Source organism: Dipodomys merriami, unplaced genomic scaffold (assembly GCF_024711535.1).
Source record: "Dipodomys merriami isolate MVZ:Mamm:240054 unplaced genomic scaffold, mDipMer1.0.p SCAF_625, whole genome shotgun sequence".
Classification (NCBI taxonomy): Eukaryota; Metazoa; Chordata; class Mammalia; order Rodentia; family Heteromyidae; genus Dipodomys; species Dipodomys merriami.
In genome coordinates this window covers 511,089-538,893 of record NW_027206208.1, presented here as the reverse complement: position 1 = coordinate 538,893, position 27,805 = coordinate 511,089, and the positions used below count along the sequence as shown (strand labels likewise).

At 36.5% G+C, this 27,805-nt stretch overlaps 1 protein-coding gene across 1 annotated transcript in view; it reads left to right on the top strand.

Annotated features, from left to right (window-relative positions):
* The window catches only part of LOC138815131 (cyclic AMP-dependent transcription factor ATF-6 alpha-like), a 142,644-nt gene that overhangs the window by 84,473 nt on the left and 30,366 nt on the right, over positions 1-27,805 (top strand). Inside the window, exon 9 of the mRNA XM_070004390.1 lies at positions 18,340-18,424. Coding sequence (XP_069860491.1) covers positions 18,340-18,424 — 85 coding nt within the window. The remainder of the gene's footprint in view (positions 1-18,339; positions 18,425-27,805) is intronic.

Here is a 27,805-nt window from a genome sequence, read left to right as displayed (position 1 = left end):
ATGTTGTAGGATAGAATCTATTTCCTAAATATTCCACAACTTACTCTGTCAGCCAAATACTCCATTTAGGCATTCACACAGTTTTCTCTCCTGCTGTCACTCAAACATAAATTTTACCTCTAGTCATCCAAAGGTGCAAAGATTGTCACTATACACCAATGAAGCATTTCTCTAGCAGGCACTTAACTGGATGGTATACGGCTTAATTTACTTCTTACAACCATGTATCTGGAATTCCTGTGTTAGACCCTACTGATTAAAGTCTCTAATCTACCTGCTTAATTTAGATGCTAGTCACAAACCCTATATTGTGACCTATAACGTCTAATGTAAATCAGGAGTTTCTTTTTTCTTTTGGCCACATGAGGTTCGACCTTGTGCTTGCTAGATAGCATTCTATCATCTGAACCATGCCTCCTGCTGAATCAAGGGATTTCTATAACCCCTAACTTAGTTGAAATTAATTAATTTGCTATAGTGAGTATTAATTTGCTATAATGAGTATAGTGAAGTACTTTCACTTGCCTATCTATTTTAAAGGCTATTACAAAGGATACAGATGGTCAGCTAGATGGGCAAAGTGTATGGGAAAGGGTATATATTCTACATCTTTGGATGTGCTACTCATCATGCACCTCCATGTGTTCAGCAGTCTGGAAGTCTTCACACCCCTTATGAAATTGTTTTTGTTGTTGTTGGTGTTGCTGTTAATGGTACAAAGGCATGCTTTATTATTTATTTATTTATTTATTTATTTATTTATTTATTTATTTATTTATTTATTTATTTATTCCAGTCCCTTTTCTCTCTTCAAAGAATGTAAGGTAGGACTGAAAGCTCTATGCTTATAATGGCTTGGTCTTCCTGGTGACTAGCCCCAGTCCTGGAGCCCACCAACCATTGGCTCCAGCCATGAAATTCCAATTGTTTTAGTGGCTCTTCATCAGGCAGCAGGGAGCTAACAATCATTTGCTAATTCTTTTTTTTTTCATGAAAAGTAGTAATTTTTAATAATAACAATACCAACCTGTTGTATCATCACTGCCACTCTCCAGAGAGATGATTTTAGAATAGGAAGGAGAGGTATCTTGAAAAGGGAGCTTTATAGGATCAACTATTACCAGGTAAAAAAGTGGCATAGTAGCATTGGCAAGGATAGGAATACATCTACACATAAACATTTTGAAAATATATGCTTTCTATATTCTTGATTCTTCAGAAGAAAAATCCACCTTAAATAGTTTAGGAGGAATTCTCTGAGATATATATCATCACTATTAGGAACCTAAGGAAAATAACCTTATAAAAGGCATAGTGAGTGTGTCTAGACTGGCCAGATTATTGAAATGAGGAGACTCAGTGTCAAGTTTAGAAAGTTATAACAGAAAGAGAAGAATAACTCAGAGGTTACTGGTTGGCCAGAAAGAATGTGGTAGGAAAATACTGGTTGTAAGTAACAATGGGATTGGGGAAATGTCATCACATTACTTCTAAAGAGCCAATCAATAACCATGTTTCTACTAAAAGATTTAACTTACTGTAAGAGCTGAAATCCAAAATGTGGAGCAAATTTCATTCCTTTCCAAGAAAGGAAAAGAAAAAAATTCATTCTAGAACAGTATTGCCTTTGTATAATAGCTTGCTAAGAGCTTTCTTTGTCTTTAGTCTTCGTTAATGAGGAATACTTTATGTGTGTGAGAATCAGGGCAGGGGAGAGAGAAACACACCTGACATTCCAGTGTAGTGCTTAATACATCTGAAGGAATACCAGAATATAATGTAATATTTATAAAGAAGTGCCAGAATAGTAGGGATAGGGCCATTTTTCGTTACTAAATGATAAGGGGGATTCATTGTTTTATGGCTCTGGCAGTCTCTTATATTTTACTTACCTAAAATACCATGATTAATAAAAGATAATTTGGAGAAGCTGTCAGGTAAGACATTAACCAGTAATGTCAAATATGTGAGAAATGAAATTCCAGTACTGTGCCTGCCAAGCTTGCTTTTAGTTATAAACAACAGAAGCTGTGATTGTAGTTAAAGCAGAAAGTTAAATGCTAATGTTTAGCAGAAAAGGAATTTACTGAAAGGCTATCTGTCCACAGATTTTATGGAAGAGCGGAGAACTGCCTTCAGAATTTGATGGAAATCAAATAATTTTTCTACCAGTTAAAAACCAGCCATTGTCTCACTTCAGAAAGTTGGGTTAAGGAAACACTCATGGATACCCAACTGCTGCTTAGCATGGTTACCAGTCATTCTCAGCCTCGATGTGCTGTGAATAATCCGAATCTCTTTCTTTGTTCACTATCATTAAAATCTTTTAATTTTTATTTATTTATTATTATTTTTTGTGCTGATCCTGGGGCTTGAACTCAGGGCTTGAGTGCTGCTGTCCCTGAACTTTTGTGTTCAAGACTAGTGCTCTACCAATTGAGCCACAGCTCCATTTCTGGCTTTTTATGTTTAATTGGAGATAAGAGTATCATAGACTTTCTTGCCTTGGCTGTCTTTGAATCACAATGCTAAGATCTCAGCCTCCTCAGTAGCTAGTTAGGATTACAGGTGTGAGTCACTAGTGCCCCACCAAGTCTTTGATTTTTTTCTTTTTATTTGCCAGTCCTGGGGCTTGAACTCAGGGCCAGTGGCACAGTCCCTGAGCCTTTTTGTGCTAGTGCTCTACTATTTGGGCCACTTCTGGCTTTTTCTGAATAGCTTATTGGAAATAAGAGTCTCATGTACTTTCCTGCCCCAGCTGGCTTCAAACCATTATGCTCAGATCTCAGCCACCTGAGTTGCTAGGATTACAGGTATGAGCCACTGATGCCTGGCTCAAGTCTGATTTTTGAGAGTACCTAAATAGCCAATCTTAGGTCATATGTCTGTGTCCTAGTTTCCAGACAGCTGGGAGAGAAATTATGTCTTCCTCTTTCAGCAACTCATGCCTCATCAGCTGGAGTTATTTCCCTCATAAAAACCCACTTAGCAACAATACCTACAAGTTGACAACAAAACACTTGAAGTGGGCAAGATACTTAGATTGCTAAAATCAAGAAGAGTACTATAAAAACTTCTAAATTTTCAAGAAACAAAATTGTAATTCACATAGCCAAAATAAACATTATTTAATGAGCATAAAAATAAAATCTAAGGTTTTCTTTATCAATAGCAAAAATCAAAAGTATCAAATTAAAAACTTAGCTCAGAGATCTCCCAATTTATACATTATATTAGAGCCTTTTAAACATATTCCTTTCACCCCAAATTTTCCCTGGACTCTGTAACCCACAGTAAGATTCCTGACAGCATCACGTTCAAATAGAAAGGCAAATGGAGGCAGCGGTACTGAACCCTACAGTAGGAACCCATTTCTAGGGATAAGATTGGTCTAAGCTAGACCTGAATGGACATTAAGAGTAATGCTGAGGGGGCTGGGAAGGTGGCTCGGTGGTAGAGCGCTTGCCTTGCATGCCTGAGGCCCTGGGTTCGATTCCTCAGTACCCCATAAGAAAAAAGAAAAAAGCCGGAAGTGGCGCTGTGGCTCAAGTGGTAGAGCGCTAGCCTTGAGCTGAAGAGCTGAGGGACAGCGCCCAGGCCCAGAGTTCAGGCCCCACGACCGGACCCCCCCCCTAAAAAAAAAAAAAAAAGTAATGCTGAGCATTCTGAGGAGAAAGAGAAATGCTTTGGGCTGGAGAGTAAACTTTGCCATAGGCCACAGCAGGAGCATTACTGAATGGTCAAGGATAAGGAGGAAAACTTCTGTACTATATACATCTTTGCTGCTCTCTAAAAGCAGAGTACAGAAGTGGCTGCCCAGACTCTTCAATAACTAGGTCTTTGAAAACTTGGGTTAAAAAAAATAATTTGATTCTTAAAGATACTTCTCTGCCAGAAGACCATTATAAAGTCTCCACAGAGGGAATAAAAATCCTTTATCTGAGTAATGCAAATAGAAGTGATTTTTTTTCTTTCCCTTTTTGAAGGCTGATTTTTGGCAAGGTGACACTTTCTAAAAGAAACAAAAATACAACACCTCAAAAATGTGATAAGTTGCTGGGTGTTGGTGGCTCATGCCTGTAATCCTAGCTACTCAAGAGGCTGAGATCTGAGGATTGCTGTTCAAAGCTAGCCTGGGCAAGAAAGTCCATAAGACTCTAATCTCCAGTAAAACCACTAGAAAACCAGAAGTGGCACTGAGGCTCAAGTGGTAGAGCACTCTCTTTGAGCTGAAGAGCTGAGGGACAGCACCCAGGGCCCAAGACACACGACTGACAAAAAAAAAAAAAAAAAAAAAAAAAAAAAATGTGATAATTATTGTAGACCATTAATGAAGTCTCTTGAAGATACTCTTGAAGATAGAGCAATTAAACTTTTTGAAATTTTTTTTAGGAAGGAGTAAAATAGGGGAGAGTGATAAAGAAGGTGTGATTGATATTATGTACATGGGTAGAAATGTTACAGGGGACCCCCTCTACAACTAATGTATACTAGCTAATAATCAATTTTTTAAAATCTCCTTGGAAAGGTAGCAGGGATAGGTTGGAAGTTTTAAATTCTGGAACTTCAATTATTTTTCCCTTGTTAAACCTTTTAAATTAAAATAAATGGGGTCTCTTCTGTTTCTAGTTGAATTCATAAAGTATCTGTGACAGCTGACATTAGTGTTTATGAAAAGTAGTAAAAGGTCATGGTGGAAAGAAGCCAAATTACAAAGAGTTTGGATGGGTCATGAGTGCCTGACACTTCTTCATGCAGCAGTGGAACAGTGGCTCTCACTGTTGAGGGGAATAATCCAAACAAGTCTACATGTCTTCTGTTAGTGTCCATGCTGGTACTCCCTGATGTAGTTCTTCAGGACTTGCCTGACCTCAAACTGCCTGGTGGTTTTTCTGGAAGAAAGAAGGAAGGAAGGAAGGAAGGAAGGAAGGAAGGAGGGAGGGAAGGGGGGAAGGGGGGAAGGGGGGAAGGGGGGAAGGGGGGAATGGGGGAAGGGGGGAAGGGGGGAAGGGAACCATCAAACACATTTAATAATAGTACTTTCTCCTGCCAGTCACTGCTGCAAATGCTTTAAACTATTAACTTGTGTGAATTTTCATAAACAGTCCATGCAATTGTTTTGTTGTCACAGAGAGATTGAGGAAACTAGGTGACAGGGGAAGAATTCAAACCCTGGTAGTCCAGCTACTGAGTCTGCATCCTTTTTTTCCTTTTCTTTTTTGCCAGTGCCCAGGGCCTGGGCACTGTTCCTGAGCTGCTTTTGATCAAGACTAGCACTCTACCACTTGAGCCACAGCACCACTTCTGGCTTTTCTGTTTATATGGTAATAAGAAATCGAACCAAGGGTTTCAAGCACTCTACCACTAAGCTACATTCCCAGCCCCTGAGTCTGCATTCTTAACCTCTGTTTGTGCCATGCTGGCTGGTGCTTTTAAAAGGCTTATCTGAGAATCATGAGGTGTACCTGTTAAAAATGCAAAATTTTACATCATCTCACGCTGTTAGTTTTTCCTAGAGAACCTGTGTATTTGACGTATAAAGTCCTGCAAATAATTCTGATGTGGATTCTTGTTAAGAATTTATGTTTTAGCAGAACTCACTACTGTTACTATCTTTACTCCTTTGTGTAGTGCCTCTCACTATTAGATTAAATTATTTTTGAAGGACACTTAATTAGTACAGAATTTAAATTTAATACTGTCATACCTTAGTTTGGCTTTGCTACCTGAAATTTAGCTAAAGTATTTTCTAGAGCAGTATTTGGTCAAACAATAAAACAAAAAATTTACGTGTTTCTTTTTTTTTCTTTTATTTTCCTACAATCCCTTCCCCCCTCCCACCTCCTCCACTCCTTCTCCCCGCCAGAAGTTGTAAAATTCATTTCCAACATAGTGTCTTATGAGTCTCATTGTTGCAATGGGTCATCCTGTGTCCTTGTTTGAGCATTTTGTTATTCTCCTTCCCCTCCCCAAATTAGATAAATATATATACAAGATGCAGGATACCAAAATCAAATACTTCCCCATAGGGGGAAGAACATACAAAAGAAGCAAAAAAAAAAATCACATAGTACATTAAAAACAACAACAAAGAAAAAACTCTTGTGTTCATATCTTGGGGTTCATTTCGCTTAGCATCATCTTATATGGTCATATGTACATAGCTTTTGAGCTTTTCTGCTCAACTGATAAGATTATCCTAGACATATACTAATTATTGCAAAAAAAGGAAACATATTTTGTTGGGTCTGGCTTACTTAATATGATTTTTTCAAAGTCTTTCCATTTCCTAACAAATGGGGCAGTGTCATTCTTTCTGATGGAAGCATAGAATTCCATTATATATATATATATATGCATATATATATATATATATATATATATATATATATATATATATACATTTGATCCATTTTCTTGATCCATTCATCTGGATTGGTTCCATATCTTAGCTATGGTCAATAAAGCTGTGATAAACATAGTTGTTGTGGTAGTTTTACATGCATCATATCCCAAAAATGGGCTTTAAAACCAACTAGAATCTGAAAGTTTGCTTTTCAAATTATGGTAGAAATGAAGAAAACTGTGCTAAGGTCTGGAAAGCATACCTCTGTGTGATATTAAAAGAATTCTCTGGCTTGCAGAATTATTTCTGCACAGTACTCTTGCCCTGTCCTTAACTAGGATTGCAGCTGGCCATAAAGATCAGCTTCCAGGGGGATCAAGGGTTCTGTTTATCTCTTTTGCTAACCCAAGACACTGAGAGAAAATTTGTCCACTAAGGTGGGTGTATCAGGTCATTGCAGATTATGGCTAAAATTTTAAGAGTATTAAAGGAAATTGAAGGAGTGTACCTTTTTCCCTTTTTCTTTTTAAAACTACAGTCTTTTCTAAAATGTATCCTAAGGGCATTTCTTTCTTGAAAATTAAGATCAAAATTGCTTTGGTAAGCAAAGAATTAGAATTTATAGAGAAGTTTGGGATGTATTACATTAAGGAGAGATAACGTTAGAAATAGAGATTAAGTGGGATTCCTTTTTTTTCCTTCCTTCCTTCCTTCCTTCCTTCCTTCCTTCCTTCCTTCCTTCCTTCCTTCCTTCCTTCCTTTCTTTCTTTCTTTCTTTCTTTCTTTCTTTCTTTCTTTCTTTCTTTCTTTCTTTTTCTTTCTTTCTTCCTTCCTTCCTTCCTTTCTTCCTTTCTTCCTTTCCTTCCTTCCTTCCTTTCTTCCTTTCCTTCCTTTCTTCCTTTCTTCCTTTCTTCCTTTCTTCCTTTCTTTTTTGTTGTTGGTCATGGGGCTTGGGCACTGTCCCTCAGCTCTTCAGCTCAAGGCGAGCGCTATACCGCTTGAGCACAGTGCCACTTCCAGTTTTCTAGAGCTTTATTGGAGATAAGAGTCTCATGGACTTTCCTGCCCGGGCTGGCTTTGAACCATGGTCCTCAGATCTCAGCCTCCTGAGTAGCTAGGATTACAGGTGTGAGCCACCGGCATCTGGCTCTTAATTTCTTTCTTGAGTATGTTTTTAAAGTTTCTTTGGAAACTTCTTTCACTTTGCTGTGGCAACATACCCTCCTCCCTGACCTCCTGTGCTTGGCTCTGGTAGCAATCTGTAGGAAGGTACTTAATATTCGGCAAATTTAGTTTCTACCGTAGTGTGGGGTAAAGTGAATTTTTCTAAAATGAAACATCTTGTAAACATTATGTATGACAAGCTTTCAAGTGGTTAAATTCTTTATAGATTTAGTTTTTGTTCATTATTAAAAGATTGCCATATTATTGACATTCAACAATGATGATTGATAACCAGTTTTAGGAGTCCTAACTTCATAAATCACACACTGCCTAGTCTTTGAAATCCTTTCTATTAGCTGTAACAGAGTTTTAAACTTTGATTAGCCTACATTGTTAAAATAATATGAAATACTTAGTTAAAGCTTTCCTACTCTAAGCCTGTAACCAACATTTGTCTACAAGTTTTCTCTAGGGAAAATAATCTTGAGCTGATTTGGAAACACCTCTTTATGTGCAACTCACATCAAAGGGGAAGCTTGATTTGGAAACTACTATCTTATTCTTAGGAGAATATTTACAAGAAACTATTTTGACCAAGAAACTAAAAATTAATTCTAGTTCTTAAGAAAGAGAAATGGGTGTAACTAGTAGGTTAAAGCTTTCTAGATTACTGATTAAAATGTGCCTACAAAAATGTCAGTATCTATAGTTTGACCTTGTACTTTTTTCAAGGTCAACTGGGCAGGTTTGGGGAGCTTTCTGCAGAATTTGATAAAAGAATCGTGTCTTAAAGCAAAAGTTGAGTTTTCCCTTATTCTGAGTCATGCTAATTTTTCTTCTTGTGACCTTGCCTTCATTACCAGGTTTACATTGTGTCAGAACTTTTCTTCTTGTCAGAGTGTAATTGCTGGCTCCTTCTTAGGTCATCTGTTATACACTAATAGTTCTGATTTATTCTTTCTCTGCCTAACACATGTATTACTAGTGCAGCAGCAAGCTTTACATTCCTTTTATTGGTCTGTAGTTTTATTGCACACATTAGTGGCACAAATTTTGTATTCATATTAGCTGTTTATATTAACTGTTTCTAGTTTGGGAATGAGTAATGTACTTAATATTTTTAAGGTGATGAGAAACTTTACATCATCAGTAGTTTAATAGAGTTTTGATGATTACATTCACTTAATTTTACTACCTTAATTTTTGTCTTGCACTTATTTCCAGGATATTTTACTATGTGTGTCTGCATGTTTTGATGATTTTAAATTTCCTAATTGGTATGAGTTTTTTTTTTTTCCTTGGTTGGTCATGGAGCTTGAACTCTGGGCCTGAGCACTGTCCCTCAGCTCTTCAGCTCAAGGCCAGCCACTTCTGGTTTTCTGGTGGTATATTGGAGCTAAGAGTCTCATGGATTTTCCTGCCTGGGCTGGCTTTGAACTGCGATTCCCAGATCTCAACCTCCTGAGTAGCCAGGATTACAGGTGTGAGCCACTAGCACCTGGCTGGCATGAGGTTTTCTAATCAACAATTTATACAAGGAAACCACATTAGTTCCAAATATTTTGAATTTAGATTAGTGATTTTGAAAGGCCTACTTCTAGTTGCTGTTCTAACCATCTTTATTTTTGAGGTTTGACTCAATTGGCTTTTCAATTTGGCAGTTTGAAAGATAGTAGGTAAGGTAGAGTGATAATAAAAAACAAAATAGAAAATACAAAGTAGGTAATAGATAATAGAAAATAAAAACTCTATTAGGTGAGAATGGATTAGAGAAACTTTAATACAGAGTGTTTTTAAAAGTAAGCCTAGGGGAAGGGCAAAAACAAACCATTTAAATAGGGATACAGGTGGACCCATTGCAACAATGAGATGTACAAGTTGTAATGTTGAAAAATGAACTTTACAACTTTGGCTGGGTGGAGTGTGGGGGTGTGGGAGATGGGAAGGGATGGGAAGGGGAAACAAAGGAGGAGGCAACAATGCTTGATAAAAATTGTACTCATTACCTTGCCCATGTAATTGTAACCCCTCTGTATGGTATTTTCACAATAAAAAATTAAAAATTAAAAAAGAAGGAAAAAAGTAAGCCTAGATAGTATTTTAATTTTTGATATGCTTTTAATAGTTTTTTAATATTTGAAAGCCAACCCTGTCTCAGGAATCCAATACATACTGGCCAAATACAAAATGTTAAGAGGCCATTGTTATTAGTATTGGCCAAGAATATAAGCTCTTTTGACTAGTTGAGGGCTGTGTTGATCCAAGTGAAAACTGTATAGTGTCACAGTTGGCAGCCAGTTGTAGACAGTTTCCTCCGTGCTTAGTGTAAATCATTAAATGCATTCCTTTCTAACAAAGACGCAGGGCTCCAACTCGGAGCCAGAGTTTTCCTGAATATAAGCAAAATCGTCCTATCTAGTGTACCAGAGACTATTAGTCTGCTAAAAAGAGATTTAAAAATGTGTCCTTATTTCATTTAGTTATATAAACATGTATTTGTTTGAATTTTTATGTAGGACCAATGCCTTTCTCTTAGTCTTAATCTGCTGTTTAGAGTTCCATGTTGCTTATAATTTCAACTGTCATTTCCATCATTTGCTTTTCAACCTTAATTTCTACTATTTATTGTTATTTTAAATTAGAACAAGAATTTTAAAGATACTTGTTAAGCAATCTGAATTCAGAGTTATGACTTTTTTCCCCAGTCTTTTATGGTTGATTTATAATGAGAAAAAAATTAACTTATTCACTTTTTATCAGCCTTACTTTCTTCTCACCTACTTTAATAATAAATATAATTATACTAACACAGAATTAAGAAAATCAATTTGGGAAAAAAACACAGCTCCAAGTGATTATGCAGATTTAGTATATTTTATAAGGTGATTGTGAATCAGTGAGTTTTGTAAGGGGAGTATGGGAAGAATTGTTTAGTAAGTCATTGTCTACTCTGCCTGGATATGTAGAATCAACATTTAATAACTTCCAGTAATTTTATTTATTTTTAAATTTCACTTCTTAACCTTCATATCTTAACCTTCAGCTAGGCAAAATGCTGTCTCTTTTTTTGGTAAGGCAGTTTCCAATGCTTTTGTTTCCTTAAAATGAGAGTAAGCAACTTGGATGTTATATAGTACACTAATTGTTCCTAACAATATGCGTGGTAGATGGAATTGGAGAACTGTGTGAAAATAGCACATTTTTTCATGAACTGTTGCATAATATTGGAAAAATGATGCTTTCTTCACACAATACAGTGTTTGGTGTTTCCATCCCCCTTGTTTCTCTAACTTCTTCTGGGAATGTAAGTAACAAAACACTGATTGTCATTTTTGTCCATATAATTTTATTCCTGAATTATCAGGAATCCTATTGTATTTTAAGCCCTACAAAGATTTTTTTTGAGCATCTCATTTAATTGATTCAGTAATGTGAATTACTGAAACAGTTTTGAATGGTAATGCTGAAATATCTTTATCTGTATGACAATATATTTTCTACGTTTCCTTTTATTTTTATTGAAGTTGGATCTTTTTAACTGACCATAGGAAGGAAACAGCTTTATTCAAGTTCATAAAATTGTACCTCTACATTTCCAAGATTGAATTCCTCTATTAATTCATTTTTTAGGACTTAAGTAAAATCCTGTGAGTGAAGTGGGAAGGTATTAATCAAGGTGTTGTCATCTGGGCTGGGAAGGTGGCTCAGTGGTAGAGCGCTTGCCTTGCATGCCTGAGGTCCTGGGTTCAATTCCTCAGTACCACATAAGCAGAAGAAACAAAAGGTAGAAGTGGCACTGTGGGTCAAGTGGTGGAGCGCTACCCTTGAGCTGAAGAGCTGAGGGATAGCACCCAGGCCCAGAGTTCAGGCCCCATGACCAGACCACCCCTCCCCACCCCCAAAAAAAAGGTGTAGTCATAAACAGCTTTGTTAAATGGTAATTTGTTTGTACAACTACTTAAAGATTTATATATATATATATATATATATATATATATAAAGAGAAAGTTAAGAATAAATGTGGTGGTTTTTTTTTTTTTTTTTTGGTCCGGTCGTGGGCCTGAACTCTGGGCCTGGGCGCTGTCCCTCAGCTCAAGGCTAGTGCTCCACCAACTTGAACCACAGTGCCACTTCCGGCTTTTCTTTTTTCTGCTTATGTGGTGCTGAGGAATCGAACCCAGGTCCTCACGCATGAGAGGCAAGCACCCTACCACTGAGCCACCTTCCCAGCCCTAAATGTGGTTTTCTATGCTGTCAAATAAACAACAAGGAGCCAGGCACTGGTAGCCCAGGCCTGTAATCCTAGCTACCTAGGAAGCTGAGATCTGAGGATCACAGTTTGAAGTCAGCCTGGGCAGGAAACTGTGAGACTCTTACCTCCAATAAACTATTCAAAAATGCTGGAAGTGTCACTGTGCCTCAAATGGTAGAGTTCTCGCCTTGAGCAAAAAGAAGCTCAGGGACAGTGTCCAGGCTCAGAGTTCAAGCCCCCAGGACTGGCAAAAACAAGCAAACAAACAAAATGAAGGCTGTCCCAGATTACTTTAACATTTGTTGAGATTCCTTTGGACCAAATACTTTTAATACTGTTCATAGATTTATACCTTAACATAGGGTTGGAGTATGAATGATCAAAAATCCAATATAAGAGTGGCTTAGACATGTTAGAATTTTATTTTTCTCTTATGTGTAAGTTCTGGAGGACTTATTGTAGCTTTTTGATCACCAAGATTTCTCTCTTGTCTTTTTATTCCATAATCCTCTAATTGCAGCCTTCCATCTCATTTAAGACAGCTTCCTCTAGCAGTCTTAAGATAGCCCCCTCTAGCAGTCTTAACCTGTCTTCTAGCAGGCAGGAAGGACGAAAGGGAAAGGAGGAGGAAGAAGGAAGATGGTCTTCTGCCCACTACTACCTTGAATAGATTTCAGATACTAATTTTTTGAGCTCATTGAATAGAGTATGAGGCTGGAGAGTATAGTCTATTTTGTGTGACTTTGTGTCTAATTAGGTATCATAGTCCTGTTTTCAGTTCTATAATAGAACAGCAAGAGCATATATTGGGGACTAATGGCTATTTTTGTCATAATTCACATTGTTCCCCCAACAAATAAAAAATCTGGATTTACATTCTTTAAAAGAAAACATCTTGGTGTTATACCGGAATTTGGGGACCCCCAGAAGACCACCAGAGACCATGATCAATGTAAGCAACAAAGAGCCGGTTTATTGCAAGCTCGAGCTTGGTCCTCCGCGCCCATGGTAACAGGTGACGCTAAGAGGCCCTGAGCATAGAATCAGCACAGTTTTTATAGTATTGAACAAACAACTTTAAGGAACTTTTACATAAGAAATTACATGATTGGTTAACATTTAAAGCAAGCTAAGCTGGGCAAATATGATTCGTTGACCTTTACAGAAAAATGTCCTTGGTCCATAGCTTGACCAAAAATGGTTATGAGTCACACCCGGACCAACAGAATGCATGGCATGTCTCGCCCTGAGCTCTGAAGTACCGGTTGGTCAGAAACTCTTAGTCCTAGGTGGGTGGGGGGCAACACCACTTGGGGGCTAACACCTGCCTTAAGCAAACGTCATCTATGGCTCCATGAATTGTGCATGGCTTTCTGTAAATTCCTAGCATTGGGGCTAAAGTGGGTCACGAGTCAAGTCGCAGAACTGAGACGGAGTGTTAAACAAAAATGGAGTTGCTTAGGTTTCTCAAAATATTATATTTCTTCCCTAGGGCCTTGCTGCCTCAGCCTCCGGGAGGGGCGTTGCAGCTGTGGGGATAATTCTGAAGACTTTGTGCCCTTGGTCAGGGCTGTAAACCCTTTGAAGTCTTTTACTAAGCAACTCTAGGCTCCCAGGCTGACATTTCACTACTGAGTAACTAAAACCAGTCACAGTTAAAATCATACAAAAACCATAAAATCATCTAGCACAAAGCAATTCGTACAGAAGCAAAAATGAGCAGTTAGTAATCATAACTTCTAATTTCTATTACATTAAGCATTAATGTGACTCCATGCCTTTTAATAAATTCATTCAGGGGGTGCTTGCCTACTTTGATGAGGGCAGTCCAGTTTTCTGCCTCTTTCACTCCACTCTTCAAGGTTTTAGCAGAGTTTTTAGCAAGCAAAGGTACAGCGAAAATGGCTGTTAGGTGCTATCTATCTATCTATATATATTTTTTACGTTCTTCATTGGGGCTGGGAAGGTGGCTTGTGGTAGATCACTTGCCTTGCATGCACGAGGCCCTGGGTTCGATTCCTCAGCACCACATAAGCAAAAAAGAAAAAGGCTGGAAGTGGTGCTGTGGCTCAAGTGGTAGAGTGCTAGCCTTGAGCTGAAGAGCTGAGGGACAGTGCCCAGGCCGAGAGTTCAGGCCCCACAACCGGACCCCCCCCCCCAAAAAAAAAAGAAAACATCTTCTGAGGCATAGTGCAGGATAAAATGTTCAGTAAGACCTTTTTGTTATATGAGAAGTCAGTAAATATTTGGTGATTAAGGTTCCAATGCATCTGCCATTGTGATTAATAGGATCAGTGATCTTTTTAAAAAGAACAGAATACCTGGTGCTAATAGCTCATGCTTATAATCCTAGTTATTCAGGAGACTGAGATCTGAGGATCATGGTGTGAAGCCAGTCCTGGCAAGAAAGTCCATGAGGCTCTTATTTCCAACTAACCGGGGTAGGGTGGGGGGAACCAGAAGTGGAACTGTGGCTCAAGTTGTAGATCACCAGCCTTAAACAAAAAAGCTAAGGGACAGCACCCAGGCCCTAAGTTCAAACCCTAGTACCACTACCAAAAATAAATTCAATAAACAAAATTAAAATGAACAGAATGAATACAAAGAATAATGATTCACAGTTTATAGTTGTGAAAATAGAAGGACATTTATTTTGAGGAAGTGAAGGCAGTGTTAAATGAAGCATCTTCACTGTGTTAGCTATCTGTGTACATGTAATTAGTTTTTAATGTAAGTACTGTTAGAGTTTGTGGTAGACTAGCTTTGGTTCCCTGCAACTTTGGGCTTTATGCTTTTTATTAAACATGCACTTTAAATTGTAGGCTGTATCATGTGTGAAACCTGGGTTCAATCCTCAGCACTGCCAATATACAATAATAATAGTAAAATAACCTGAAGGCTGTACTCCCAGTTTTCAGTCCTTTAATGATTAGAGGCAATACACTTTAACTATAATAATTTATATACATGTAAGATATAATTCTTTTTATAGTAGCATAACTGGGCTTTTTGATTGAAACATAAGTACTTTATTGAAGTTTAATGAAGAGTTTTAGTATTCAGAAAATTATATTTAAAGACAGCATTTAGTATGACATCTAGATCTTATCAAGAAGCTCAGAATTAAGTTTGAGTCTGACCTTAACCCATGAACAAAGGAATCTAAGAATGTTTATTTTTACAGTAGCCTTAATTTGGGGTTTGCAAGTTTTGGAGGCTATTCAACTCAAAGACCCTGAACCAGTACTTCAATTATAGGAATTGAGCTATTTATAATTTTCATAGCAAGAAGATCAACAAATTGTGTTGTTTTCTTGGTTATAATATGTTATCTTACTTTCTGAAATGTGTGATCTTTGTGTCTAACAATGCAGCTTAAAAAAAAAAAAAGAGTACTGGAATTGTAGCAGTCCTTTGCTCTTCTTCCTCCCCCACTTAAAAAAAAAAGCGTTCTCATGGAAATGTTGCCCTGAATTGTATAAAGTACAAGCAGTTACTGGAAATGTTTTCCACACAGTTTTATTCATGCCCATCCATTTCAATTTGTCTTTCACAATCCAGATTTTTTTTCTTTGTTTTGCTGGTAATTGCATTCACAGTCACATTGACCTTGAACTCAGTTGCACTGAATTTTTATCTTTGTCAGTTATATTACATCTGATATTTTAAGGAGTTTTGTTCATATATCAAGCTGATCGAATGAATGATGAAACAGAGAGCATAGGAACAAGAGAACAAAGCAAAACAAGTTTTGCTTACAATAATTTTATCTCAATTTGTTCCCTTAAAGCTATCATGCTTTTTTGTAGGTGAAGTTCTGTTTTTGCTAGAAAGTAGGGCTGTTGGAAATAGTAGTTATTAGTATATGTCTAGGACAAGCAGAAAAGGTCAAAAAAGCTATATACATATGACCATATAAGCGAAGTGAATCCCAAGATAGGAACACAAGTCAGTTTTTCTTTCTTGCTATTGTTTTTAATGTATTTATAATGTACTATGTGATTTTTTTTTTTTGTTTCTTTTGTATGTTCTTCCTGCCCAGTATAACCCTTGTTTTCACTGTATTTGATTCTGGTGCCCTGCATCTTGTATATACATTTTTCTAATTTGGGGAGGGGAGGGGAAATAACAAAATGCTGATAAGGATATAGGTTGACCCATTGTAACAATGAGATGTACAAGACACCATGTTGAAAACGAACTTTACAATTTGGGGGGTGGGGTGGGGAGGAGTTGGGGAGGTGAGGAGGGAAGGGATGGTAGTGGAAAAACAAAGGAAGAGGTAACAATGCTCAATAGGAAATGTCTTCATTACCTTACTCATGTAATTGTAACCCCTCTGTATAGTTTGCAATAAAAACATATTAAAAAAGAAAATAGTTATTATCATAGTCATAAGTCATTCATGATTAGCTTTAGAATACTTACAAATGTATATTTTTCAAAACACTCTTCTAAAGCCAAACTTCACTTGGCTCAATCTTAACTTTTAGTAATTGTGTTTCTGGGAGACCAGAAACCTCAGATGCTCTGATTCATTTAAAATCATCAAAAGTTGGCTAAAACCAACATCAACTCAAAATGGATTAAAGACCTTAACATTAAACCTGAATCTCTGAAAATACTGCAGGACAGAGTAGGAGAGACACTTGAACTAATAGACACAGGAAGGAACTTCCTGAACAGAGTCCCAGGGTCACAACAAGTTGGAGAGAGACTCGACAAATGGGACTACCTTATCTGCACAGATAAAGCTATCGCAACCAAGCTAGAAAGACAACCAACTAATTGGGAAAAAAAATTTACCAGCAATATATCAGACAAGGGGTTAACATCCTATATATACAGGGAACTCAAGAAACTAATCCCTCCCAAACCTAACAAACCAATTACTAAATGGGCAAGGGAACTAAAGAGGGACTTCTCAAATGAAGAAATAAAAATGGCAAAGAAACACATGAGGAAATGTTCATCATCCCTGGTGGTGAAGGAAATGCAAATAAAGACAACCCTGAGATACCACCTTACCCCAGTCAGAATGTCCCACATCCACAAATCAGCCAACGGCAAATGCTGGAGGGGATGTGGAGAACGAGGAACGCTATTACACTGCTGGTGGGAATGTACACTTATACAACCACTTTGGAAAGCAGTCTGGAGGGTTCTTAGAAAGCTAAAGATTGACCTCCCTTACGACCCAGTCATACCACTTCTAGGCATCTACCCTGAACAACAGGAACCAATATACAAGGACACGTGCACCTCCATGTTTATTGCAGCACTGTTCACAATAGCTAGGATATGGAAACAACCTAGATGCCCCACCACAGATGAATGGATCCAAAAATTGTGGTATCTATACACAATGGAATATTATGCAGCCATTAGAAATGACAAAATAATGGCATTTGCAGGGAAATGGATGGAGCTAGAAGGAATCATGTTGAGCGAGGTAAGCCAAGAACGAAGAGACAAACAGTACATGGTCTCCCTGATAAGTGGATGATAAATCCAAAATGTTAGGTGATATGACAAAACTAACAGGACTTAAGAAACAAAGAATTCCCACTCATCTGGTTGAACCACTACCAAATATCCCCATGCTGCTGATCACATATTTGGTATATAACATGTGAGCACCGTTATATATTACAGACTGTGCTAGACAATTTGCTCCAGGAAAGTTAGAATGAACTTGTGACTTTAAATGAGCATCATTATTCCACAATACTGTGAATTTCTGGAAATTATGTAATCACTTAATCACAGTCCAAAAAAAAAAAAAAAAAAAAGAACCTCGGGGAAGGGAGGGAGGGAGGGGATGGTAGGGGGAAAACAATGGAGGGGGTAACAATGTTCAAGAGGAAGTGTACTCATTACCTCACTCATGTAACTGTAACCCTCTGTATAGTATCTTTACAAAAAAAAAGTTGGCTAGATTATCTTTAGAACTATGTAATTGTAATAGATATGCATTTATAATTCCCTAAACTCTTCTAATTTGTATTTAAAAGGGTAAGAGCTATTTGTCTTCTTTAGCATGTACCTGTTTGAGATAAATGCCTAATGTTTTAGGTACCTCAAAGGAAGAAATTGAACAGGCAAGGCTTCTGGGTCTAGGCCCTGCTGTACTTACAGTCTTTTATAAATTGATAGTTTGGGAGAATTATAGAGGAAAAGAGTTTTTCAAAAACATTTGAAAATGACTCTAGTTGGAAACTACTTCTGATATTATCTAGTCTAGTCCCATCATTTTACAGGACTGGAAACAGACCTAGGAAGGATATACAATTTTGTCTCATTCATAACAGCTGTTTAATACAGAACTAGAATTAAAATCTCTTGTTCTGGTGGCTTAACCAATACTCTGTAGTGTACTGCAGCATATGTGTGACATATGTGTGCAGCATATGTGTGATCATGAAGTAATTTGTAGTCAATCATTTCTAAACCAAGTTCAAATAACTTATTTTTTCATGATCCCAATGAAATGTTGGCTGCTTAGAAATTCTAAATTTGGCCTATTAAAGGTCTAATCCAGAAAAAATATATAATGGATTGTTCTTTGTAATTTTAGGATCACCTACTGTTACCAGCTACCACCCATAACAAGACTACAAGACCAAAAATGTCGATTGTATTGCCAGCAATAAACATAAATGGTAAGCTGAAGTCTTGTTGTATGAAAAACACTTTTCCATTGCCTTAACCAAGATTGTCTGGATTAATGAAAAGACACTTCAGTCAGGCAAGTATATATTCATGGCATTATATTTGAAATATGTTCCCACTGATATTCTACAGTATTATCTTTAAATTCCATTTTCCTTTTCTTAAAAGTTACTATATTTTTAACAGAAAAAGTAGTTCTGTTTTATTTACAAAATTGAGAAGCTAGCAGGGTGCACTATAGTTGGGGCCTTTCTAATTATACATGCAGTAAAAGAAGTCCCTGCTATGTTCTAACAGTGACTTTGTAAATTAGGTTTTTGGAACACAAAGTGGTTTCTTGTGTTTTATAAATATTGATATGATTCTAGGTCAAGCTACAGAATCCTATTTAAGTATAATCTATAATTTTGATGAGTTTGGTATTGGTGGTATCACTATAAGATTTTTGTTATACTAGAACTGGGTATTAAACAAAGTACAAATAATACTGTGACACTTTGGGGCTATCCAAAGATGTTAAAACAGAGTGTACCCAGTTTAAATCTGGAAAGAAAACACAGAAATCAGTGTAGTTCAAAGAGAAATTTCCCATAAGTAATTTTAAAAGTACTAAAGAAATTTAATTTAGGAGAGATTTTTTTTTTCTTTTACCTGGGTCCTTCATGAAGAAGAGAATTTACTTGAGCTCTGCTATATATTGTAAATGAACATTGTATATGTTAGTGATTAATTACTTTCTCTGACATATCATATTAGACTTAGTGGAATAGGCAAATTTACCTTCTGTCTTTAGTTTATTTATCTGGCATAGTAGAACTCATGTAAAATTTCCATCTAACGGTAAGAACATCATAGTTTATGAAGAAGATGGGAATTCAAAGTCATTTGAATTCACTGAACTAGCCTGCAGTTGAATCAGTCCACATTCTGATTAATAGTCATATTTAACAATCATATTCTTCTATCAAACAAAACATTGTATTGTGTGGAGGACAGTCTAGATAAATTTCAATAAAAATTAGCATTTAAAGAATAGGCATTTTTATTACACACTTAAGACCATAAAGGAGTTTCATGAGCTGAATACAGACAGCTTAATAGAAATGTTGAGGAGTCAACCTATGGGTATAAAATACAAATTATTTTCTTGTTAAAGCACAAAAATCGTATTAGTCTTAGATAATTGAAACAAATTTAAGGAAAAAAACTACGACATTAGGAAGATCATCTCTTTCAGTAAAGGAATACCTCTACAATTATATACACCTAAAGAACAACATATTCCAAAGTGTATTGTATTATAGTCCAAAAATATATGTAGAAAATCTCATTTATTCTCATCCCTATTAGTACTTATGCTTCTCTGCTTGAGCAATAATAGAGTTATCTTTTGTCAGCTTATGCTCTGTGAAGCTACTTTCTAAATTCATCAAGGCAGAATTAACTTAACGTTTTTCTTCTGAGAATGCCTTTTTTTATTTTTGTAATAGTGAGCTGTTCATTTCTATTAAGCACAAAACAATGCAGTGCTGTTTATCTTGGCCAGTGGACTAATTTTTGAAGATGAGTCTCATAGATTTGGAAAATGGATTCATTTCTTTTTTTAATATGTTCCAGATTCTTTGTAAATATGCCTTTTTCTTTTTTTTAAGATACAGTAAACTATTAGAAAAGTTAAAATTCAAATTCAAGAAATATATCAAGTACAGTCTCTTCTCTGAAAGTTGCTTCAACCTCTTGTTCTGAGGATATTTTTCAGATTAAAGCCCTTTTATCTTTCCACCTTATATACCACAGAGCTAAAGGAGGTATCCTTGTTAACCACTATTATTTCCAAATTACCTCTTCTTTCTTGTTTAGTCTCCCTGACATCTTTCAAATATATAATGGTGAGCTTTCCTCCTGTAACTATTTTCTGTTACTGTCATCTGCTTCACTCTTAGCAGTGACTCTCTACCACTGCTCTATCAATGTCCACATAGAGGATTCAGCCAGAACTCTATTTTGATCCAATCCTCTTTTATTTTGTACCACCTCATCATTCTCTATAATCCATATGTTGGCAGGCTAGATCTCATCATCATCATTAATGGCACTAATGGCACTCCCTTTGAAATCTCTCAGGCATCCCATCTCTGTTCCTTAATGCTCTTACAATAATCTCTATACTCCATCTATTCTCTTTTCTCACAACTGTCCAGCCCTTTGACCCTATCACCTTTTTAATGAGCCTGTGTTCCTCCTTACCTAGCTTAGATTCTATGTTTCCTTATCACCACCACTGCCTTCTTCATAGGTCCCACTTAACTGGAAAAAAATCCTACCATAGTTAAATCCAACTCGTTTTCATGCACAAGAGCATGTGTCTGAAAACACCTAAGAATATCATGACCACTGATTTTAAAGGGGCATTCAACATTTCTAATCCTTGCTGATAAATTCACTTTCCTTCTCTCTGAAACAAGAATTGTGGTTTTTGGAAAAGGCTAATTTTCTTTCTCTAACTCTTGATAAGTAATTCAGTAACATAAAATATAGAAGTGTTTTGTTTCTTTTTAATGGTAGTTACTTTGCAGAAATCTGGGAATGAACCTGACATCATCAGGTTTGACCATCATTTTCACTGATTTTGTTTTACTATTCTCTTTTCCTCTAGTATCTGATATAATGATTAATGGTGTCACATAAATACTAAAAATCAGCAGTATTGTTGGTCTGATTTCCCCCATGTCATTAGTAAAGGCCTATATATATGAACAAATGACAATCAAGCTAAACTCTTATTCTGTTTAGTCTCACAATACTTTCTTTACTTTTCTTTTTTTTTGGGGGGGGGTGGGGGGGTCCGGTCCTGGGCCTGAGCTCTGGGCCTGGGTGCTGTCCCTCAGCTCTTCAGCTCAAAGCTAGCACTCTACCACTTGAGCCACAGCGCCACTTCTGGCTTTTTTTTTTATGTTTATGTGGTGCTGAGGAATCGAACCCAGGGCCTCGTGCATGCAAGGCAAGCACTCTACCACTGAGCCACTGTCCCAGCCCTGTCACAATACTTTCTATGTCATGGAAATCTAGATAAGCTTGCTAATGATGGTATGCAAACACCTTTGCCAGTAGTGTAACAAAAGGTCAGGAAGCAAAACAACTAAATAAATGGTGTCGGTTTTAATGATGAGAGAATGTTGATACAACTGCTTTTGATGATCACAGTTTTATGCCAGTGGCTATCCCAAAGCAAACATATTAGGAAACTGTCCTGTTTTACCTCAGCAGGCTTGGATGCCTTAAAGGCTGAGAGTTGTTTTACTCTTATAAATTCATTTCTCCTTAGACGCCTGCATGTTATTTTTAAAAATATGTTTGTACTCTAGCATTTTTATTTCAGTTTATTCTGTCTCATAATTATATTCAGAGAATAAAGTGGCTGATTAATCTTGTTTTTAATTTTTTAACAAATAATCATCACTTCCAGACTTATCACTTGGGATTAAAACCAACAGTAAAATTCCCACGCTGAGAAATTCTGCTTTAAAAAAAAATTACACTAATCACTTGAAGAACAGAATTTGCTTTTCTCTCAAAATGGATGCAGATCAACCAGACACTGGTAGCTCACGCCTATAATCCTTGCTACTAAGGAGGGTGAGATTTGAGGATTGTGGTTTGAAGCCAACCTGGGCAGAAAAGTCCATGAGATTTTTTTATCTCCAATAAACTACTCAAAAAAAGCTGGAAGTGGTGTTGTGACTCAGGGAATGGAGCACTAGTCTTGAGAACAAAGAGGCTCAGGAACAGTGCCCAGGCCCTTAGTTCAAGCACCAAGACTGGGGAAAAAAAATGATTCAGATCCATTAATCATGTATAATTGGTAAATAAGGTAATGAAAGTTAACATTTACTATATTAATTATAGTAGGCAGTACCTAAATTTTCATCCATTGGACTGATTGTGCAGTTTTATACTGCAAAGACAGGCAGAGTATGACACAAATTATCTTTATAATACAGGTATAATTTGGCTCAATTCTGCACATCTTTTTATAGCTTGTCCTAACTCTGTTGATGTTAAAATACCATTGAAGACTAAAAAGACAGTGATAAGTTAGATCACTTCTCACTCAGAAATATTGTGTCACTTAATTTTTTAGTCAGTACAGAGGTTTGAAATCAGCACTTACACTTGGTAGGCTGGTGCTCTACCATTTGAGCTATACCTCCAGCCCTATATTTTGTTGGTTACTTTTTAAATAAGTTTTTTTTTATTGTACAAATACTGTACAGAGGGGTTACAGTTACATGAGTAAGGTAATGCTGGTTATTTTTGAGATAGGGTATCACTTCCTGCTTGGGCATATGCTAGAGCTACAATCACTTACTTTTAGATTTCTGTTGTCACTGGGATCTTGGGCACACACCACAGCATCTAGCTTCCCTTTGGAAGAGTTGAAATCCTCTCACAAAGCTTGGATGAAAGGCACATGTCACTGTGCCCATCTCTGGATTGAGAAGAGGTTTCTGGAAATTTTCTGCCCAAGCTGGCCTCAAACTTTGATCCTTCTATTTATTCTCAGCCTCCCAAGTAGCTAGGTTCATAAATGTGACCCACCACTAAGTTTCTGAATAATTTTTTTCAATTGTTTCTAACCTATTTTTTAAAATTTTTTTATTGTAAAGATACTACTATACAAAGGGTTACAGTTACATGTGTAAGGTAATGAGTACACTTCCTAATGAGCATTGTTACCCCCTCCATTGTTTTCCCCCTACCATCCCTTCCCTCTCTACCTTCCCCGAGGTTCTTTTTTTTTTTTTTTTAATTGTGATTAAGTGATTACATAATTTCCCAAATTTCACAGTATGGTGGAATAATGATACTCATTTAAAGTCACAAGCTCATTCTAACTTTCCTGGAGCAAATTGTCTATCATGGTCTATAACATATAATGGTGTACACATACTGAATAAATTTTTAAAAGAAAGTTTAGGTACCATGGAGTATTCCCAATGCCTATGGTATAAAATTAAAAAAATTATAAGAATATGATATAATAGAATTTGGGATAGAGGCATATCTCAAATGCAGAATGCTGCCTGGCAAGTCCAAGGACTCAAGTTCAAACTCCAGTTATCACTACCATCACCCACCCAGAAAAAAGGTATGCAGAGAAATTTTGATAACTACTATCAGTTGCTACCTTGGGAGATAAAACTTTAAAGGAAACTTAGAATTTAAGAAAGGAGTGCACCCAGCTAACTAAGCTTTAACTTAAATTGAGGAGTTTTTTTTTTCTATATTGAGAAATTTGTAGCAAACAGCATAAAGAACCAACCCAGTTGAATGTTAATTCAACAACTTAAGGGTGCTAAGGTTAATGACACTTCACCCTTCTCAGATGATCATAGTGTGCTGCAGCTCAACTCATCAAATCTGTATTCCATGCAATATTAAGGAGGGAAGCTTAGGTGCCTAGTGCCTATCAAGAAAAGACCCATTTCGCCAGGCGCCTGTGGCTCATGCCTGTAATCCTAGCTACTCAGGAGGCTGAGATCTGAGGATCATGGTTCAAAGCCAGCCTGGGCAGGAAAGTCCGTGAAACTCTTATCTCCAGTAAACCACCAGAAAACCAGAAGTGGTGCTGTAGCTCAAGTGGTAGAGCGCTAGCCTTGAGCTGAAGAGCGCAGGGACAGCGGTCAGACCAGAGTTCAAGCCCCATGACCAAAAAAAAAAAAGACCCATTTCATAAATTCCTAATATACCTTTTGCCTCTGTCTCATTAAATATAAACTCTGTCAGATGTTTAGACCTAACTTAAAGATTGGCTCAGAAATGTAAGTTTAACAAGCATATTGTGATCTGAAAAAAAAACAAACAAAAAAACCAAATTTATTTTATTAAGGAAATCATTTTTATTAGAGACATCTACATCTTCTGTATAGTAGTCCCTTTATGGATCTTCATTGTTATTTTTGTTTGGCAGCTTAAAGTCATTTTCTTCATTCATCAATGACCTAAATCATATGGTTGCATCTCATGCAGTAAACATTTATTTCTCTTCTCTTTTCAACACTAATCCTCTCCTTACTGTCTCCTCCCAGACACCTCACTCATCTTAGTACATGGTGGAGTGCTGTAGCAAGCAACAGCTGGAAATATGTTTAACCAATACAATAATTTTCCTCCACAAAATAGAAGTGTGATCAACTCGTTTACAATGTTAGCTTATGCTAACACTATTTTAGTGTTAGTGTTCTTTAATGTATTGTATTATTCATATTTCTATCTGTCTCTTCCTAGCCATCTCTAAAGAAATGCTATTTTACTTAATCTTCAATATGTTCTTGTTATAGTGTCCGAAATTTTTCTGTTTTATAATTTACGTGAAATAGCTATCCTGTCATTGTATCCTGCCTCACTCAGTTTCTCCCTTTTGTTCCTTGAAGTCATAAGCAAGCACATTTACTTCTTTTTAACTCCTTAAAATTCCTCAGCTAGCACAGTCTTTTCTGAATTCTGTTCTATAAGTTAAACCTGAAAATAAATATATTTTTAAATAGGGGGGAAACATACCAGAATCAGTGTTAGAGCTGCCTTCCTATAGTTGGAATATTATCACCTTGTTGATAATATCTTGATAATTGGCTGTTGTGTAGGAAATGTTTTTCATGAATAGTTTGTATTCTTGTTTTTTATTTACTTATAACCATTCTATCTATAGGAACTTTCATAAGAAGTATCCTACGTGTTTAAAGATGTTTAAAGTCACTGAGCCATTGGACCTAGCAGACTTTTAGTCTCTTTTGCTTGTAGGAAGATCACTTTCACTCTTTCTCCCTTGTGGCAAAATCTATTTCCACTCAAACAGATGGTTTAGCTTTCAACAATAAAAACTAAGTATCATCATTCTACTTAATAAATAGTAGGTTTGAGCCTCCCATTGTCAAAGTCTAAATTAGTTCTTTATTTTACCCCTGTAAAGGACACTTAGAATTTGAGTATAGGTATTTATTTTTGCAAGTGGACTGATTTTATATTGGAAAAGAACCTTGCACTTTATCAGAATATTGAACTATTTCACATAATATCAGATTTCTGATTTTCAGAACAGAATAACCATAGGTTCAGTTCCTCTCTATGTTCTCTCTTTTGAGTGATAACCAAAGAAAGTACTAGGGGTATTAACTTTCTGTGATGTTACATAGGTCTTTGGTATTTAGATGGTCACTTTCTTGTAATGTCTGGAAGCTAGGGATGGGATAATAAGCCAGTATCACCTCACAAATGTACATATGTCAAATATGTACATTTTTGTCTGTTAGGAAGTATCTTTCCACTGGACCTTTTACAATAATAGTTCAGACTCCCTAGAAATCTGTATTTCAGGCTTTTAAAAAATGTAAAATCTTAATTGAATATGTAGATACAGATTTTTAATTTGATGTTCATGTGTTGAAAGAAAACTATGAAGATATAGAGTAAGTCAGGCAACTTTGGATTCATCCAAATATCCATAAAGACACTTTCCTCCATATTTGTTACAGATTTAACAGAAACAAATGTGTGCCTTAGATTAAATAATGAGACTGTGAACAGTAAGATGGTTTGCTAAGAAAGGAGTTGTTAGGAAGGCCATCAAAGAATGAGATAGGCCATAGTTAAAACCTATCTCATTCTTTTTACTCTACATGGGCTGGAACTGTGGGAAATGTGTTTGGCAGTGTAGATTAACACATGGATTCGCTAATCTTCATGTGTTCAGGCTGTAAAATATCAGGATTAAAAAGACTTTAATATAGAATCAGCCATACAACTCCCTTCCAGGATTTGGATTTCTTTCTGTAACATTTTGCTCAGTGGCTAGCCAGTTTAGACATAATCAGATCCAGAGGTAGAGACTGCTTGCCTTAAAAAGCTCTGACAATTTGTAAATTCTTCATTTTCTGTCTCTTCCTTAATCTCTAGGATATAATATATATAAAATCTTTCTTCTACATGATAGACCTTTAACTATTCATTGTATACCTCTGAATTTTTATATGCCAAACAAGACCTTCAGGGGCCTTGTTTTTCCCCTGTGACCTGGTTTCATAGTGCCTTCGTTATGGCCATTCTCTTCTGGCTTTATCATATCTTTTGAGAAAGCTGATAAGTCTAGTATATTTCTGTTGGAATCCTCAGCAATTAAAATTTAATCTCCAAAGTCACCATCATTTATTTCCCTAGGACACTTTTGATTACATAGACCAATCTGGAATATGGTAGGAGGAGACTGTACAGGATTTGAATACTAGTATGGTCGTTTGAAGGTATCTTAGATGTTACCTGCCATGCTGGCTTGTCACAGTAAGTCCATACATCTAAAATATTTTGTTGGTTTAAGAAGTTGACAAGACAGAATATATTCTTCCCAGCTTCCTCTTAACTAGAGCTATCCCTGTGCTTTTGTGTTCAAGGCTAACACTCTGCCACTTGCCACAATGTCATTTCCAACTTTTTGGAGGTTAATCGGAGATGGTCTCATAGACTTTCCTGCCCTGGTTAACTTTGAACCAAGAGCCTTAGATCTCAGCCTCCTAAGTAGCGAGGATTACAGACATGAGCCAATAGCACCCAGCACCATATTTGTTTTTATAGTGTAATGAGTTGTAGTTGAATTTTATAAATGTGCTATGCAGCACTATGTCAAATAATGTATAGATTTCTAAAAGAGACTAAGATGTGACTCTTGCCTTCAGAGAGTTATTAGCCTTCCTTAGAAGCAGGACATACTTAGATCACAGAAAATCTTAGAGAGAAGAAAATGTTGAAACAACTTAGCACAATGGTTTCACTATATAGGTAGGAAAACAAGTTGATAGAGGGGAATGGCTGATTTACCCAGCTACTACTAGAGCTCAGATCAAAACATAAACCTCAATACCTCCAGACAGTTAAATGTGAAAGATAATTTGATTACACCAAAACATTCTTTAAGAACATAAACCATTTTTATATTTGAAGGCAAGTTTAGGAGTTGGCATGGGAACAAGTGAGACATAAATGTTTCCCCTGTTGATAGACCATCTTACTGCATTGTTGATTACTGTGTAACTTTGAGCTAAATTATAATACATAAACAGATATTGGAGAGAATGCCGAGCAATTTCATATCCTTTACAGTTTCTTAAAGTAAGGACCATGTTAATTATGTATTTTTTCATATTTTAAGATGACAATTTATAGGGTTTCATAAAATAAGAATTTTGGAATAAATTATAAGTAGAATAGTATGCATGTGTTACACTGTTAGAATAATGAGAGGATAGAAGGAAACAAAATTGATCATTTAATTAGCACCCACCATGTGTATTAAGTTTTTAACTAATTTTTTAAAATGTAAT